Source organism: Bufo bufo, chromosome 1 (assembly GCF_905171765.1).
Source record: "Bufo bufo chromosome 1, aBufBuf1.1, whole genome shotgun sequence".
Lineage (NCBI taxonomy): Eukaryota > Metazoa > Chordata > Amphibia > Anura > Bufonidae > Bufo > Bufo bufo.
In genome coordinates this window covers 454545480-454563399 of record NC_053389.1, presented here as the reverse complement: position 1 = coordinate 454563399, position 17920 = coordinate 454545480, and the positions used below count along the sequence as shown (strand labels likewise).

The window sequence follows — 17920 nt, the reverse complement described above, 5'->3', positions numbered from 1 at the left end:
ACACATTTATGAAGCATCTGTTCCACTTTTTATGAAATAGAAGGCAGATAAAGTGGTCAAGTTGGAGGGAGACTTTTACTCCAGTCTTTTTTTTATATAAAAATTTCTTCCATGTAATAAGAAAGTAAATGTGTCAGAAATCAGGGGTATTGCACTCTGCGTTGCCTGAGAGTGAATGTCACATGCATATAGAAAACTGGTTGGGGCATACAAAATTTTGCTATGGGGCCCTATGATGATATCTGTGTTTGCCCTTGATATGACATAGGAACATGGATGTAAGGTTTTAACGACTTTTTTTCTACTTGAATTGCTTTTGTGCACAAGAACCTCGTAATAAAAGTAGGAGGTTAAATATACTGACATTAGAGATGAGCAAATTTCTTAAAAGTTCGAGTCGGCTGATTCGCCGGCTGATTACATTTTTTTGTAAGTAGCGGGTGCAATGACAGGGAGCTACAATAGCGCCGCCCTGTCATTGTAACCCTCAGATGCCACGTTCATACATGATCGTGGCATCTGAGGGTAAAATTAACAATAATTTTATTTTATTTTTTTACAAACTTACCGCCTTCATTTGCTCGCGACGGTCCGGCCGGCGCCATCTTGCTTGAAGATCTCAGCCGAAATCCTGTGCGGCACGACATTAAGTCATCACGCCGGCTGATGTAATTTCACTCCGCACAGGATTTCGGCCGAGATCTTCAAGCAAGATGGAGGCTGGCGGCCCGTCGCGAGCAAATGGATGAGGTAAGTTTGATTTAATTATTTTTTTTTTAATACTATTTCAGGTTAAATCGATTCGCTGACACGAAGCACTAGGAAATTCGGCTTCTAGGCGAATTGAATTTATCCTGAAATTAGGATCGAATTCCACTTCGTGGGATTCGATTCGCTCATTTCTAACTGACATATGTGGATTTGAATACAGAGTTAAAGGGTTTTTCCGAGATTTTCATACTGATGACCTATCCTGTGGATAGCTCATCAGTATCTGATTGGTGAGGGTCCTGGGGCCCTCGCCAATCAGCTATTTGAGAAGGCACTGGCGCAGTTTACCAAGCACAGCACCATACATTGTATAGCAGCAGTGCTTGGTACCGGGCTCAGCCCTATTGAAGTGAATGCAGCTGTGTAGTTTTGATGCCTGTTTCTGGCACCTGAACTACTATAGAATAGCTGATAGGTGGTAGTGCCAGCCAGGATACAGACCTTAATATTCATGACCTGTCCTATGGATAGGCCATCAATATAGAAGTCCCAGAGAACCCCTTTAATTTCCTAGCTTTATTAAGCTGTTATAGTTGCTTCTTTGCACCAAAGAGGTTTGCGCCACAAATGTCTCTCCAAGATTCACAGTCCTGCTTGTATAGCTTCTTCAATATCTTTGAACACACTAGCATCCTCTATGGTTGAGCCAATCTGTAAGAAAACAATACAGTTAAGGAATAATTGAAATGTACTACTTGTTTTATTTAACCCTTTCTCAACTGTCATACTTTTATATACTGTACACGCTATCTATACCCTCTGCAGTTAGCAAGTATATAAACATTGGCAGCATGACTTTAATCCTCAGTGCTATATATGCATGCAGGAGCAGATGTGGCATTTCTGGGACCCCAACCAAAGTTACTGTATGTCTGGGGACCCTAATCAAAGATACTTTAATCAGGAAGCATTTATATCTATTTTTTATGTATATGCTAAATCTAACGGCTCAGAGTACAGATAATGCGGTAGATGACCCCTGCAGTCCTATGTAACACCACAGATAACACAGTGATAACTGAGTGCAGATAGCACAGTGAAGTCTCTAAGTACAGATAACACACAGTGATCTCTCCGAGTTCACACAGTGATCTCTCTCAGTACAGATAACACACACAGTGATCTCTTCAAAGTATATCACATATTCAGACAGTACTCCAGTGATGATTGCAAAAGTGAAATACAGTCAGGTCCATAAATATTCGGACATCTACACAATTCTAACATTTTTGGCTCTATACACCACCACAATGGATTTGAAATGAAATGTGCTTTAACTGCAGACTGTCAGCTTTAATTTGAGGGTATTTACATACAAATCAGGTGAACGGTGCAGGAATTACAGCAGTTTGCATATGTGCCTCCCACATGTTAAGGGACCAAAAGTAATGGGACAGAATAATAATCATAAATCAAACTTTCACTTTTTAATACTTGGTTGCAAATCCTTTGCAGTCAATTACAGCCTGAAGTCTGGAACACACAGACCTCACCAGACGCTGGGTTTTATCCCTGGTGATGCTCTGCCAGGCCTCTACTGCAACTGTCTTCAGTTCCTGCTTGTTATTGGGGCATTTTCCCTTCAGTTTTGTCTTCAGCAAGTGAAATGCATGCTCAATCAGATTCAGGTCAGGTGATTGACTTGGCCATTGCATAACATTCCACTTCTTTCCTTTAAAAAACTCTTTGGTTGCTTTTGCAGTATGCTTTGGGTCATTGTCCATCTGCAGTGTGAAGCGCCGTCCAATGAGTTCTGAAGCATTTGGCTGAATATAATCAGATAATATTGCCCGAAACACTTCAGAATTCATCCTGCTGCTTGTGTCAGCAGTCACATTATCAATAAATACAAGAGAACCAGTTCCATTGGCAGCCATACATGCCCACGCCATGACACTGCCACCACCATGCTTCACTGATGAGGTGGTATGCTTAGGATCATGAGCAGTTCCTTTCCTTCTCCATACTGTTCTCTTCCCATCACTCTGGTACAAGTTGATCTTGGTCTCATCTGTCCATAGGATTCTGTTCCAAAACTGTGAAGGCTTTTTTAGATGTCATTTGGCAAACTCTAATCTGTCCTTCCTGTTTTTGAGGCTCACCAATGGTTTACATCTTGTGGTGAACCCTCTGTATACACTCTGGTGAAGTCTTCTCTTGATTGGTAACTTTGACACACATACACCTACCTCCTGGAGAGTATTCTTGATCTGGCCAACTGTTGTGAAGGGTGTTTTCTTCACCAGGGAAAGAATTCTTCGGTCATCCACCACAGTTGTTTTCCGTGGTCTTCCGGGTCTTTTGGTGTTGCTGAGCTCACCGGTGCGTTCCTTCTTTTTAAGAATGTGCCAGACAGTTGTTTTGGCCACACTTAATTTTTTTTTCTATCTCTCTGATGGGTTTGTTTTGTTTTTTCAGCCTAATGATGGCTTGCTTCACTGATGGTGACAGCTCTTTGGATCTCATCTTGAGAGTAGACAGCAACAGATTCCAAATGCAAATAGCACACTTGAAATGAACTCTTGACCTTTTATCTGCTCATTGTAATTGGGATAATGAGGGAATAACGCACACCTGACCATGGAACAGCTGAGAAGACAATTGTCCCATTACTTTTGGTCCCTTAACAAGTGGGAGGTACATATGCAAACTGTTGTAATTCCTACACCGTTCACCTGATTTGGATGTAAATACCCTCAAATTACAGCTGACAGTCTGCAGTTAAAGCACATCTTGTTCATTTCATTTTAAATCCTCTGTTGTGGTGTATGGAGCCAAAAATGTTAGAATTGTGTCGATGTCCCAATATTTATGGACCTGACTGTATTTATCTAGACAGTTTAGTGCACATCAGTATAGAATAGCGACATTTTGGGCCTATACCATTTGAAGCCCTATATCAAGCAATGGGTGTAGTTGCACTCCCAACCGCTAGCCATCATATGTCAGATGCTCTTTACAGTATTTTGAAAGAATGAGGTAGGGTGGATTCCTACAAATATCTCTGCTATCTCATAAAACCAAGAACTATGGTGGAGAAAAAAAATTACACTGCTTTGCATTGAAATCAATGAGCGATCAACTAATCTAGAAATTCCTGGTCCTCCATTGGGAACCGATATCCCTTCTTCTTACCTAAGAATGCCATAATATGTATACATCAGCTCTGCACATTGACTTCAAATACAGTGTAATGGAATATACCACTCATGCACTTCACCATCCAGAAGAGCCATTATTTCATACTGCAAGCCAATAGTATAATATCCATCTTCCATTATATCAGTCTGACACTGTTGACTTACCTTGTATGGTTTGCCATTAGCTAGTGAAGAGAGAGTAGAACGAGGAATCTTGCCAGAACGTGTTTTGGGTAGCTGCTTTACAATGATCACTTTCCGGAATGCTGCAACTGGCCCAATATGTTCTCTAACTAGCAACACTATTTCTTCGGATATTTTGTCTTCTGATTTTTCTACATCTGAAATAAGATATATAAATAATATGTAGCTACTACACAAAACATAATAGCTATAAAAGGCGAAGAAAGACAAAATATAGTACTTAAGATTTAATAGCAATTACACCAAACACAATAGCTATAAAAGAAGGGAAAGAAGAAATACAGTCCTTACCATTTTGTAGTACACATAGTGCCAGTGGAATATGTCCTTTCAAAGAATCTTCCAAGCCAACTACGGCACAGTCTGCTACCGACTTATGTAGTAGAACAGACTGGAACATGAGAAAAAACATGCAAAAGTAGTGTACATAGAGATAATGCAGAATAAAAACTTACATTTTCAACATAGTTATTATTGAGGACATAGAGGACCATCTAGAGGCCAAAGCTAAGCTAGTGAAAGCCAACACCTGGTATAAACATTCTGTGAAATAACCCCAAATATGCATAAGATTTTAAATCAATTATTGTACGTTTTACTGCATTATTGTATCTGTATATTCTGTAATAGACAGTAAAAATAGCAGACTGACTAACCTCTTCAATGGCTCCTGCAGATAACCTATGTCCTGCAACATTGATGACATCATCAACCCTTGACAATACATACACGTATCCATCTTTATCCATGTACCCTGCATCCATAGTGTCATAATATTCCTGGTAAATATATAATAAAAACATTTAGGAGTAGAAAAAATATTGCTCCGTATTTCAGCAATGTCCTTCATGTTATACTTACTGGAAACTTCTCAAAATAGAGACTTTTGAACATTTCTTCATTTTTCCAAAGTGTTGAAAATGCTCCTGGAGGCAAAGGTAACCTAAAGAAGGAAAAAAAATATACAGTATAAAATAGTAACATGTTAAAGGGGATTGGCTGCATTAGGAACCTCATTTTCAACTGGCCTATTAGGACATGAGAATCCCCCATTTAGGACCTCAATCAATTAGCTGGAGATGAGAGTGTCTGCATTAACATCTATCACTTTGAAGGACCTAGTCATTACACAGTCCACTGATTTCACTAGGCAACATGTAATGCTTGGTTTCTCCTGTGGTGGTGCTGTTGGGGAATTAATCACTTGCTGATTGGTTCTCCTGCAGATCAGCTTTTTTTTGGAGGACCTTTTTATTAATAAGTGATTGTACAAAGCTGTAAACACTACACCAAAATTAAAGTTTATACACCATTTGCCTTTTTTATGTGTAAGTGGCATTACTTACATGTTATTTAGTCCTGTCCCTCAGCTGAGAACTGTCCAAAATTCTACCCTATGTTTATATATAGAAATAATGGTCAATGAGCAGTTTTTTTTTACTTGTATATACTTCATGGTAATTATGGACACCTATATGTAAAGTACATATTTGTACTATTTTTTTCCAATTGTCACCAGGTAATCCATTGTACTAATGAAACCTTGGTGTGAGCAAAGTCATACTTAGGTTGATGACTTTACACAATTATATCTGAAATGCATGTCACCCTCTACCTTGTTTTTTAAAGCGGCAAGGAAAAGGGAGGTAAAAGTAATCTGTAATCCCCTCTGTGGCACTCATATTTTTGGGTTATTAGAGGGAGCTCTTAAGCCATTTTGACCATACTAGACTGCTGACAGCACTAGGCAGGAGCTACAAAAATACATTTTGTGGAGTAGTGTGAATCTGAAGTTTTACTCTGCCAGGCTCTGCTAATTCAAGTGGCCAGGAGGTGGTGCTTCACTGTAAAGTGCTTTCTGCATTGGGCTGCTTCACAGACCCTACCCTCTGCTCTGAATGACAGCTATAGCATCCAATCAGAAGAACATTACAGGTGTCATTCAGAACAAAGGGCAGGGGCTGTGAGACAGCTCAATCCAGAAAGCACTTCACATTGAAGCACTATCTCCTGGGCACTTTCAAGAGGAGAATCTGGCAGAATAAAATCTCATATTCAGATTACTTGGTATAATTAAATCTCCACAAAAGGTATGCTTATCCTGTTCTCCCCAGCCCCTCCCTAGAGTTGTCAGTAGTTCTGCATGGCCGGAACTGCTGATAGACTCCCTTAAATGTATTGTATGACTTTATATAGTTTGTGATACAGATCAGGAAACTAGGGCACTTACTTGACTACAATATTCCCCAGGGTGTTTGACTTCACTTCTTGCATGTGGTTGTCCACTATTTTAACTGCAATAAAAATATCATGTGCATTTGAGAAGTGTTTATATTATATTTACATTTTTTAGACCGAATTGGGTCCAATCTGCATTTTTTGTGGATTGCACATGGTCCCATTCATTTCTATCGGTCTGAAAAGAAACGGACAGCACACAGATGTCATCTTTGTGTTGTCCACATCCGTGTTTCCTTTCTACTCTTGTCCATATTGCAGACAATAGTCATTTCTTGTAATAGTAGTGACAAGAATGCGGACTGCACTCAGAAGGTGTCCATATTTTGTGGTTCCGTGGCTTGCGGACCACAATACGGACAGTCGTGTGTATGAGGCCTAAATATACAGAGCGATACACAGACTGCAACATACATGAACACTTCAAAGAACTGAAATAAAAATAAAGAAAAAAAGTCTTTATTCTAATACCATTATAGAACTTTTTTTTTTCTAATTTCTGAATATCTGCCTCCAGTCTGTGAATAGAATTATTCTTATTTTCCTCTACTTTGTTCTGAGAGCTTGTTACTATCATATCCAGTCCAAACGATCCACTCAGCTAAACACTATGGGGGAGATTTATCAAGCATCTCATATACCGGTCTTGATATCAAAGGTGCTGGATTGTGATGCGCTCAAGTTTTTAAGAGACAAGCCTTTGAAATAAATTGGGCGCATCTCTGGCCCTCTGTGTGCCAGAAACTCTAATTTACACCAGCCAGGGGCTGGCATAGACTTTAGCTATTAATTATGCTACTTTCTGATGTAAATTATAGCACGCCTCTCCATGCTCTTTTCACATACCTTTAGGAAGGTGACGAGAAGCATTAAAAGTTGCAAATTATGAGGCAAACATGGCGTGTGCCATAATTTGTGACTTTTTAACACTACTTTTGTGGCATAATAGCCTTGATAAATCTTCCCATCTTTCCACACACCCTGATAGTTTGCTACAATGTATCCCTGCAGGTGAAATGTATCATTAAGGATTCGAGACAGTTTAGATCACAAAGGATTGTCTAGACCAGGCACCCTCAAACTGCGGCCCTCCAGCTGTTGTAAAACTACAACTCCCACAATGCCCTGCTGTAGGCTGATACCTGTAGGCTGTTCGGGCATGCTGGGAGTTGTAGTTTTGCAACAGCTAGAGGGTCGCAGTTTGAGGATGCCTGGTCTAGACTGTGGTAGAAAACTCTGAGGTTTCATATAAACATGGTTTCTGTTCACTGAAAGTTGAGATCTTAAAATGCTGCACGTTTGATGGAAGGTGCAATTAAGAAAATGGAATATTATTGTATAAAGCCATTAATATTTATGTACATAAAGCCACACCACAGCGGGCCATTAGACTTGCCCTGGCATATGTGAAGTCCACATGTTCATTCACATTAATCTGGTACAGGAAGAGTTGCCGTATACAAAGATAGATTGTTTTTTACCAGCATTGTCATGCAATGGCCCAAAACACATTCCACTGACTTAGATGGATTTTCCAAGATTTTTTTGACTCATAACCTTTCCTCTGGAGAGGTCAGTAGTATTTGATCGGTGGGGGTCCGACACCTGGGATCTCTGCCAATCAGCTGTTTGAGACGGCACTGGTGGTCACAGTAGCACCACGCCCTTCTTGCAGCTTTTCCTAGGCCATGTGACGTCCGTTTCATCGGTCACATGGCCTAGGCGCAGCTCAGCCCATTGAAGTGAATGGTAATGAGCGTGAGATACTAAGCACTGCCGCATTACAATGTACGGCGCTGTGCTTCGTGAGCTGAGGGAAAGTTGCAACACTACAGTGAGCGCCGTGGCCTTTTCAAACAGCTGATCGGCGGGGGGCCTAGGTGTCAGACCCCCATCAATCAGATACTGAGGACCTATCCATATTATAGGTCATCAGTTAAAAAAAATCTCAGAAAACCCCTTTAATAAAGGCAAGACTGAAAAATTATTCATTAAGTAGGGAGTATGAAAGGCTCCAACACAACCAGTTTTCAGGAGGGTTGGAAATAGCATTTGTTCCTGTTACAAAAAGAACATGTTTTCTTATTAGTCCGCTCTGTTGCTACATGTATGTGTTGTGTGGTAAGGTGAACAGAAAAGTGTATGGTAGAGTCCTAAAAGGGGTGTATATCCCACCCAGCTTCCTCAAATAAAATCCAGAAGGTTAAAATGGTCTCAGCAATGTGTAGGTTGCTGAGACAGTTTTGTTAAGTTTATGGGCTGGATTTTATTGGACTGGGAGAAGGTAGGCTTGGTAGAGGGACCTCCCCAGTCCACCCCATTCCGGGACAGGTTTTCCCCTAGCCTGAGGGATCCCCAGCTGAAACCAGCTGGGATCGTTAAGGGGAAATAAAGCACAGTCCATGCTGTCAGTCTGGAGAGAGGAATGCCTGGAGAAAGTATGGGAAGATGGCTGCCCTGCTGGCTAGAGAAGCCAAATTCTCTGTGTTACCTGTGTTCAATAGGTGAGCTAGGATCTTCACTGTATTAGCCAGAGCCCAGACGGGCAGGTGTTTATTTTAGTTTGGTTTATGTTTTGTGCTGCTGGACCTTCACATTACCCAGTGAATTATAACTGGGGTTGCTTGTATTGCCGAAGTGTTATAAATAAAGCAACATTTGGACTTTAACCCTGTGGTCTGCACGAGAATCTGTCATCACCGCCCTGCCTGAGAGTGTAACCCCTTACAGTTGCTATGTGACTATGACCACACCACCTAGGGTTATGACTAGAATATGCCAAGTTACTGAAGAAAACACCAGTACGCACATTATGTTGGGATATTAAATGCCATTATATCTCCCTGCCTTTAAAGAGGACCTTTCACCTATTCTTACCCTATGAACTAAGTATACAGCCATGTGGAGCGGCGCCCGGGGATCTCACTGCACTTACTATTATCCCCAGGCGCCGCTCCGTTCTGCCGCTATGCCCTCCGGTATCTCCGTTCCCTAAGTTATAGTAGGCGGAGATACCAGTCCCTAAGTTATGGTAGGCGGAGTCTGCCCTAGCGCTGGCCAATCGCAGCGCAGAGCTCACAGCCTGGGAGGTTATTTTCTCCCAGGCTGTGAGCTCTGCAATGCGATTGGCCAGCGCTAGGGCAGACTCCGCCTACCATAACTTAGGGAACGGAGATACCGGAGGGCATAGCAGGAGAACGGAGCGGCGCCTGGGGATAATAGTAAGTGCAGTGAGATCCCCGGGCGCCGTTCCACATGGCTGTATACTTAGTTCATAGAGTAAGAATAGGTGAAAGGTCCTCTTTAAGTGCCATATACTTGCATTTATGCTGATTCCCCATGCTGTACTACAACAGAAGGTATTACATTAAGGTGGATGAAATGCACTGTGTGCAAGGGCCCTGGATCTACAGGAGCTGTCTAATGGTAGACAAATGTTGCCAGTAGCTTGTAACCATGTACCACTTCTCTGGGAGAGTCATATACCTTGGGCAGGGTGCGATGAATATTGCTGGTGAGCCACAATGGGGACAGAGTAGGAGACATACTGTATTGTGTGCTGCACTGTGAAGTGAAAATGTGGATTACAGAGTAGGAGACACACTGTATTGTGTGCTGCACTGTAAAGTGAAAATGTGGATTGTACTGTATATTTTGGGAAACACATTGACAATGAAAAGATTAGCTGTCTGGATTATGTAGCACTGGCTAGATGCATGTTCCTGGACGAGATAAGTAATAGTGCATGGGAGCCTTATGGACCAGACACAGGACACGGAGAACCGGAAGCTGGAGTTTTTGTGAGAAGCTTTTTAGGAAGTAGAGGTAAGCAACACTTGTCAATAGGGTGCACCACCTCAAGGCCTAGACAGGGCATGCTGTAGTTAGCCCCACTGAGGGGTTGAGGTTGTATAGGAGAAGCTGAAGGAAGCTGCTTAGCACATGCATCTTTGAAAAAATTCAGGCTTCTATTAAAAGAAGTGACGATTGCAAAAGGGATAACCATGATATGCTTTGAGCGGCACAGTACCACACAATCTGCACACTCTAAAAGAGAATGCTACGGTGAAAACTGCAGAACATTCATCTTCATTGCTTCTTCTCTGAGAAGAATGGAACCAGAAGGAACCGGGGTGCAACACATGTATCTGCCAAGGCCTAGGTCGGGGGCTGCGTAGAACAGCATTATGGGCCACATGCGACCCCCTACGCACAGGTTGTTTTGCCCTATGTGAAAGTAAACATATTCCTAATTTGATTTCCGGCAAAAAGATTGGGAAGCTGATTGTAGCACATTTATAAAACATTTATGAAAACAGGCCTAAATATCAGATGAACAAACTTGGTGATATACATTTAGATTTACTTTTATATTGTATTATATTTGCAGCATATGTGGTTATACTGTATAGTCTTAATGAAGCATGCTCACCACTAGAGAGTGCTAGCACATCATAAGCATCCCCACCAGTAATTAAGGTAAAGCATTGAGCTTTAACTTTAGAGGGATTGTAAAGGTGCAAGAAGGGATCATGTTGACTCTCTTAGTAACAGAGCATGAGTTTTTGCTCTATACCGGGCATTCATTTTATACAGCTATATAATCTATTTTTACACACACAACCACATATATAGTAATAGGTTCTCTCAAACATGCATACAAAGACATTGATGACACACAAAGGGATATCTACAAATACAATACACTTATAATTCTGGGACCTCTACGGTCTTGAGTGCACCTAGTCCGATCGAACATTTATTTTCCAAAAGTTGAAACCCCCTTTATGGTCTATGAGCTGATTAATGGGGCTTCTGCTGCTAGGATTAATAGGCTAATTGGCTGGTGCAAGGGAAAATAAGAATTGTGCAGTGCCCCTTTACATGGATAGGTAACATCACACCTGCCACACAGAATTAGCCTTCAGCCTCTGACTCTCCAACTATTTAGTGAAGCACTCAAAAAGTATTTTCTTTTGTGACATACCTTCTCCCTTCTAATCAAGACCATGAATGAATCCTAAAGAAGAATTATAGATTCTGTATTACTGTATTATGCCATATAGAAGCTCTTTATTTAGAGCCTTGACCAGATTCAGATCCCTTCTTACGAGATCAAGTATGCCTTTCCCCAAAGTAAGGTTAGATCACAGAGCCATGTTCTCCTTAAATTCAAGATCCAGGCCAGTTCTGGCAAAAGAAAATGCATTAAAAACAGCACCAAAACTGAACTAGGCCTTAGGCCCCATACACACGACCATATCCATTTTGAGGTTCACAAATTGCGGATCCACAAAACATGGACACCAGCCATGTGCACCCCGCATTTTCCCATTCTGTACGTCCCGCTCTATGTTAAGAATGCCTATTCTTGCCTGCAAAACTGACAAGAATAGGCCAAGAACAGACATACAGATGCAGACAGGACTCGGTGTGTTGTCTGCATTTTTGTGGCAACATTAAAATTAATAGGTCTGCATCCGATGCACAAAAAAAGTGGTTTGCATGCAGACCACAAATACATTCATGTGCATTGCATCTTAAAGCTCTGAACCCAGACACTTCCCCTTCTTCACACAGGCAGCCCCCCTGAGATGGGCATTTGATGCTCCGATGCTCTCTCTTGCCCTGCATTGTGCAGGGCAAGGGCTTTTTCTGCAGATCCAGTGACGTAAAACAGGCTACAACAGCGCTAAAGCCCGCCCATTAGTGCCGGTGACGACAACAACAACACTGGTAGGTGAAAGCCTCCGCCTAGCAGGGTAAAAATGTAAATAAAAAAGCCCTTCCCCTGCGTGATACAGATGTTCATCTCAGAGGGGCTGCCTGGGTGAAAAAGGGGATATTGTCCGGGTTCAGAGCTTTAAGATCCCATGAACATGAACGTATTTTAAGCTGCACAACAGGCACAAAAAAGCTACCTGTCCCAACCAAAGTAAACCACTGAACCTATGCATCCATACGTGGCTTGGCATCCAAAATTTAAAGAATGTTAGGGGTAGGTTTGGGACCCCTGGGTGTCGTGTGGTAGTTTTCCAACCACAATTGCATAGCAACATGAATTATACAAACATGGCCGCTATCAGTGCATTACATCTTGTACTACCAGGAACCTGGATGAAATTAATAAAAAAAAAAATAAAAAAAAAAGGCTAGTTACTCCATCGCAGAAGCCCATGTAGTTTCCACTAGGTGACACACACACAAGAGTACTGTTCATTCCTGGCCAAACACGAGTTGTTCATTATCAGTCCATCTTCTTATACAGCAGGCACATTTATACTCAATTTTTCACAAGTCCTGACATTTAATTCTAGAATGCATCTTTAAATGCATAACTGTGTGAGAGCAAGGAGGCCTACAAACCTGACTCTGTTACACCAGTTCTTCCAAGAGGAACGGGCCAAAATTCCAGCAACTTATTGTGAGAGGCTTGTGCAAGGCTGCCCAAAACATCTGACCCAAGTTATATAGTTACCAACATTGAAGATGGTAAATTTGAGTCATGTAAGCCCTACCGTGGGAATGCCCAACACACCGGGATTGCCAGTTTATTGGTGGGGGTAACACAAAAAACCCATTTTGGCACAGAACAGCCTGAATTTGCCAGGACTGTCTCTGAAAATTAGGGACAGTACCTGCAAATTCAGGACAGCTGGCATCTATGAAGTTAATTTAAAAAAAGCAATTTAAAAGGCAACGCTAGCAAATACAAACCAATTTGTATGTAAACTTCTGAGACACTGGGAATGCGATGAAAGAAATAAAAGCTGAAATAAATCATTCTCTCTAGTATTATTCTGAAAAGTCATATTCTTGAAATATTATAGTGATCCTAACTGACCTAAGAGAGGGAATATGCACTAGGATTACATGTCAAGAACTGTGAAAAACTGAGTTTGAATAAATGTGGCTAAAGGTGTATGGAAACGTATGGCTTCAGCTGTAATTCTTTTTTTTCTTAAGTCAGTCTACATGGCCTGCAGGAAGGATTTAGGCCTTGTCTTATCTAAAATGATATAACTTACATTTCGGGAGCCTTGACATTACAGCTCACTTTCACGCTCAATATGTGTGATTCACAGCTTTCAGATTATCTTGGTGCAGATAATAGAGGTTCTGCATATCAAATAACTTCAAAGCTGTGAATAGCACCTTCTGTATATGCTCAACACTTTCTAAAACTTCCCCAGGAAGAAATATGGCATGAAAGAGACAGAAGTGTTTACAGATAAAAGACTCAGACACGTCTCGCTTCTGTTCTAATATAGGAAGTAGAAATGGTAAAAGGCAGATTTTACTTTCATGCTCTTTATTCTTTGAAGCTGAGGCAATGTTTCTCCACAGGCCCTTTATTGAATAAAAGACAACCTTTCTAAGAGTCAGAGATAATGGTAGTGATAGTGCTTAGCACAGAAGAGGGTCACTTCTTATGAAAGATGACCATTATTCGTCAAGTACACAAGGTGCTGGCTTACATTCATTTATTATATTTCAAGGGAACCTGTCACCTCAAAAATGCATCTACACCAGCCAGCATTACCAAAGTCTTGCGCATGCGCGGTGCACCCTGTACTCATGCGTGATTCCATCTCCTGCTACCGCTGTTAGCTGGTTTTCGGCGGCACACCGTGCATGTGTGAGACTTTGGCAATCGCGGCCGAACTGCAAGCTGTCACTCTTAGCCGCTGCTCCCTTGACTTCAAGCTGACCGGCAAAATAGCGCTGATGTAGAATAAAACAGCATTTTTTGAGATTATACAGCATCGGACTACAGGTTGAAACATATGATTATTATCAGACTGGGGGCTACTATGAGGTACTGCTGGCGGTTGTAGATGCATTTTTGAGGTGACAGGTTCCCTTTAAAGTGGTTCTTCTAATAGGACATGTTTCCATATGCTCTGTTAGAGTATGGAGGCATCCTATTGGGGGGTCTGCACTCTACTGGCCATAGCAGTCTCTCGTGCTGTAGGATTTCCCAAAATCATGTTATATAAGCACCTAATTATCTGGTTGACTCCCATGTAGACCAACATCAGATTCCCTCCGCAGAGCAAATTCATTTCCATCCATGTAATCCTCAGATGGCTAGAGCTAGTGTTGATCGAGCACCATAGTGCTCGGGCCGAACACATAGGGATGCTCGGGTGCTCTACCAAGCATCTGAGCACAATGGAAGTCAATGGGAGAACCAGAGCATTAAACCAGGCACTCCGTGCTCCGAAGAGGGGAGGGTGCCTGGTTCATAGGAAAAGATCAGAAATTTATGGAATCACCACCGAAATGGTTCAGAAACAGCATGGGGAGGATGTCTGGATGCATCTTGGACTCTCAGGTCGCTGCTGGGAACGATGTTGTCCAAGTAGTACGCCACTTTTACAGACTGACAATAATACGCACAAAACCAAAGATAAAATCAATTTTAGAGGAAAAATTGTTAGGAAACATTCTTTCCTGTACATTTACTTGTATATAAAGTGCAAGTGCTGCCAAAAACTACAATGAAGAGGCACTCCGATGCAACCTGTATATCACATAAAGGAGGGCCTCATTTACATTGTGGTACAATTGTTCATGTAGTAGGACTCCTACATTCATAAAGCCTATGTACTAAGTGAGAGGCCTGCAAAAATTACAAGAAACCGGCACTCCAATACACCCTTTGTTACACAAAAGAGGGCTTCATACATGGCCTTGAAAAATTATGATTGATGGCCTGCTGGTGATCCTCAAAAACATTTGGAGCATGGGCCTGCTGAACTGACCATCTAAAACATTATGGGCGAGGGCCTGCTGCCACTTTGGTTACCCTAGATAACCTGGGGACGATCCATTCGGATGTCTGCCCTATCAACTTTCGATGTTATTTTCAGCACGAACCACGGTGACCATGGGTAATGGGGAATCAGGGTTTGATTCCGGAGAGGGAGCCTGAGAAACAGCTATGGCTACCACTTGCAAGCAAGACAGCATGCGCGCAAATTACCTATTAGGTATAATTAGGTGAGGGCCTGCAGGTGAGCTGACTCTTTAAAAGATTGTAGGTGAGGGCCTGCAGGTGAGCTGACCCTCTAAAACATTATGGTTGAGGGCCTGCTGCTGAGCTGACCATTAAAAAAATTATGGGAGAGTGGCGGCTGTTTAGCTGAGCATTGAAATAATTTACAGTGTTTAAAGCAGGCCGGGTCACCTGAATACTTCAGCTAGGAATAATGGACTGAGACTCCGGTTCTATTTTGTTGGTTTTCGGAACTGGGGCCATGATTAAGAGGGACGGCCGGGGGCATCTGTAATTCGCCGCTAGAGGTGAAATTCTTGGACCGGCGCAAGACGAACCAAAACGAAAGCATTTGCCAAGAATGCTTTCATTAATCATTAACTAAAGTCCGAGGTTCGAAGACGATCAGAAACCGTTGTAGTTCCGACGAGAAACGATGACGATCGGCGATCCGGCGGTGTTAGGCTACTTTCACACTGGCATTTTGGCTTTCTGCTTGTGAGATCCGTTCAGGGCTCTCACAAGTGGTCCAAAACAGATCAGTATTGCCCTAATGCATTCTGAATGGAAAAGGATCTGCTCAGAATGCATCAGTTTGCCTCAGTTCAATCGCCATTCCGCTTTGGAGGCGGACACCAAAACACTGCTTGCGGACCCAGCAAAATATTATATGCATGGGCTTGCAGGTGAGCTGACCCTGTAAAAAATTGTAGGTGAGGCCCTGCTGGTGAGCTGACCCTGTAAACAATTATATGCGAGGGCCTGCTGGTGACCTGACCCTGTAAAACATTATATACGAGGGCCTGCTGGTGACCTGACCCTATAAAACATTATATACGTGGGCCTGCTGGTGAGCTGACCATCTATGTTCATCAGCTTTCCTCTGGTGGAGCCGAGAAGTCATGGTCAATCTAGGCCTTGTTCATTTTTATAAGAGTCAACCTGTCAGCATTTTCAGTTGATGGGTGGATACGCTTATCTATTACAATGCCACCAGCAGCACTAAATACCCGCTCAGACAAAACGGTGGCGGCAAGGCATGCCAGCACCTCCAAGGTGTAGAGCGCCAGTTCGTGCCACATGTCCAGCTTGGACACCCAGTAGTTGTAAGGCACTGAGGGATCATTGAGGATGCTGACACAGTCTGCTATGTACTCCTTCACCATCTTCCTAATTTTTCCCTCCTTGTGACACTAGGCCGCGCATCAAGAGGATCACTCTCAACCTCCTCATCCTCCTCCTCCTCCTCTTCTGCCCACCCACGTAGAACAGGTGGAATTAAACTTTCATGGGTACTACCCTCTGTAGCGGAGGCAACCGTCTCCTGCTCCTCCTCTTCATCGTCCAATTCGCGCTGAGAAGACGAACTTAGGGTGGTCTGGGTTTTACCCTGTGTAAGGTCTTCACCCATTTCCACCTCTTCCACATGCAAAGCGTCGTCCTTAATTGTGAGCGTTTGAGTAGACACAGAAGTGGGATGGTTACGCTGATAATAGCGTTATAGCTGCTCATCATCTATGTTGATTCCTCAAAGTTTCTTAAAACCTCACAGAGGTCAGACATCCATGCCCACTCCTCGCTTGTGAATAGCGGAAGCTGACTGGAAAGGCAGCGAACATGTTGCAGCTGGTTTTCCACTACTGCCCTCTGCTGCTCACAAAGCCTGGCCAACATGTGAAACATGGAGTTCCAGAGCGTGCTCACGTCGCACAACAGTCGGTGAGCTGGCAATTTCAAGCGCTGCTGCAGCGTTGACAGATCGGCTGAAGCTGTCGATGACTTGCGGAAATGTGCACACACACAGCGCACCAGTAGCTCAGGCAAATTGGGGTAGGTTTTGAACCACTAAGTTTAAGACGTGGGCTAGGCATGGGATGTGTGTAAGCTTGCCGAGCTCCAAAGTCGCCACCAAGTTACTGCCATTATCAGACACAACCATGCCTGGTTCTAAGTCGAGAGCCACAGCTCAGTCTGGTCTCTTATCCCCTGCCACAGCTCTGCGGCGGTGTGCTGTTCGCATATCAGCTGCAGCACGGCCTGTTGCCGCTTTCCCACTGCAGTGCTACACTGCTTCCAGCTACCGACTGATGACTGGCTGGTGCTGCACGCAGATAATTCAGAGGTGGAAGTGGAGGAGGAAGCGGAGGAGGAGGAGGAGGAGGAGGAGAAGTGGGGGTTGGAGGCACTAACGTAGGTGCTGGCGGAAACCCTGATCGACGTAGGGCCACAATCCTTGGCGTCGACTTGCCATCCCAGGGTACAACTCTCTTCCGGCCTTCGCAACATTCACCCAGTGTGCCATCAGGGAAATGTAGCATCCCTGCCAAATGCACTTGTCCATGTGTCCATGGTTAAGTGGACCTTCCAGGTAACTGCATTTGTCAGGGCACGTGTGATGTTTCAGGACACATGTTGGTGTAAGGCGGGCAAAGTACACCTTGAAAAATAGTGGCGGCTGGGGACTGTGTAACGCGGGACGGCCGCCGACATGAGGCTGTGGAAGGCCTCAGTGTCCACAAACCTAAACGGCTACATTTCCAGGTCCAGTAATTTGGAAAGCATTTAG

General features: G+C 43.0%; 1 protein-coding gene across 1 annotated transcript in view; it reads right to left on the bottom strand.

The window, feature by feature from the left end:
* Positions 1–786: 786 nt before the first annotated feature.
* ACSS3 (acyl-CoA synthetase short chain family member 3) overlaps positions 787–17920 on the bottom strand; it is a 119257-nt gene continuing 102123 nt past the window's right edge. Inside the window, exons 12-17 of the mRNA XM_040408490.1 lie at positions 6346–6409; positions 4977–5058; positions 4772–4894; positions 4407–4506; positions 4077–4252; positions 787–1422 (exon numbers count right to left, since the gene is read on the bottom strand). Of these exons, the coding sequence (XP_040264424.1) occupies positions 1354–1422; positions 4077–4252; positions 4407–4506; positions 4772–4894; positions 4977–5058; positions 6346–6409 (614 nt within the window). The 3' untranslated portion in view covers positions 787–1353. The remainder of the gene's footprint in view (positions 1423–4076; positions 4253–4406; positions 4507–4771; positions 4895–4976; positions 5059–6345; positions 6410–17920) is intronic.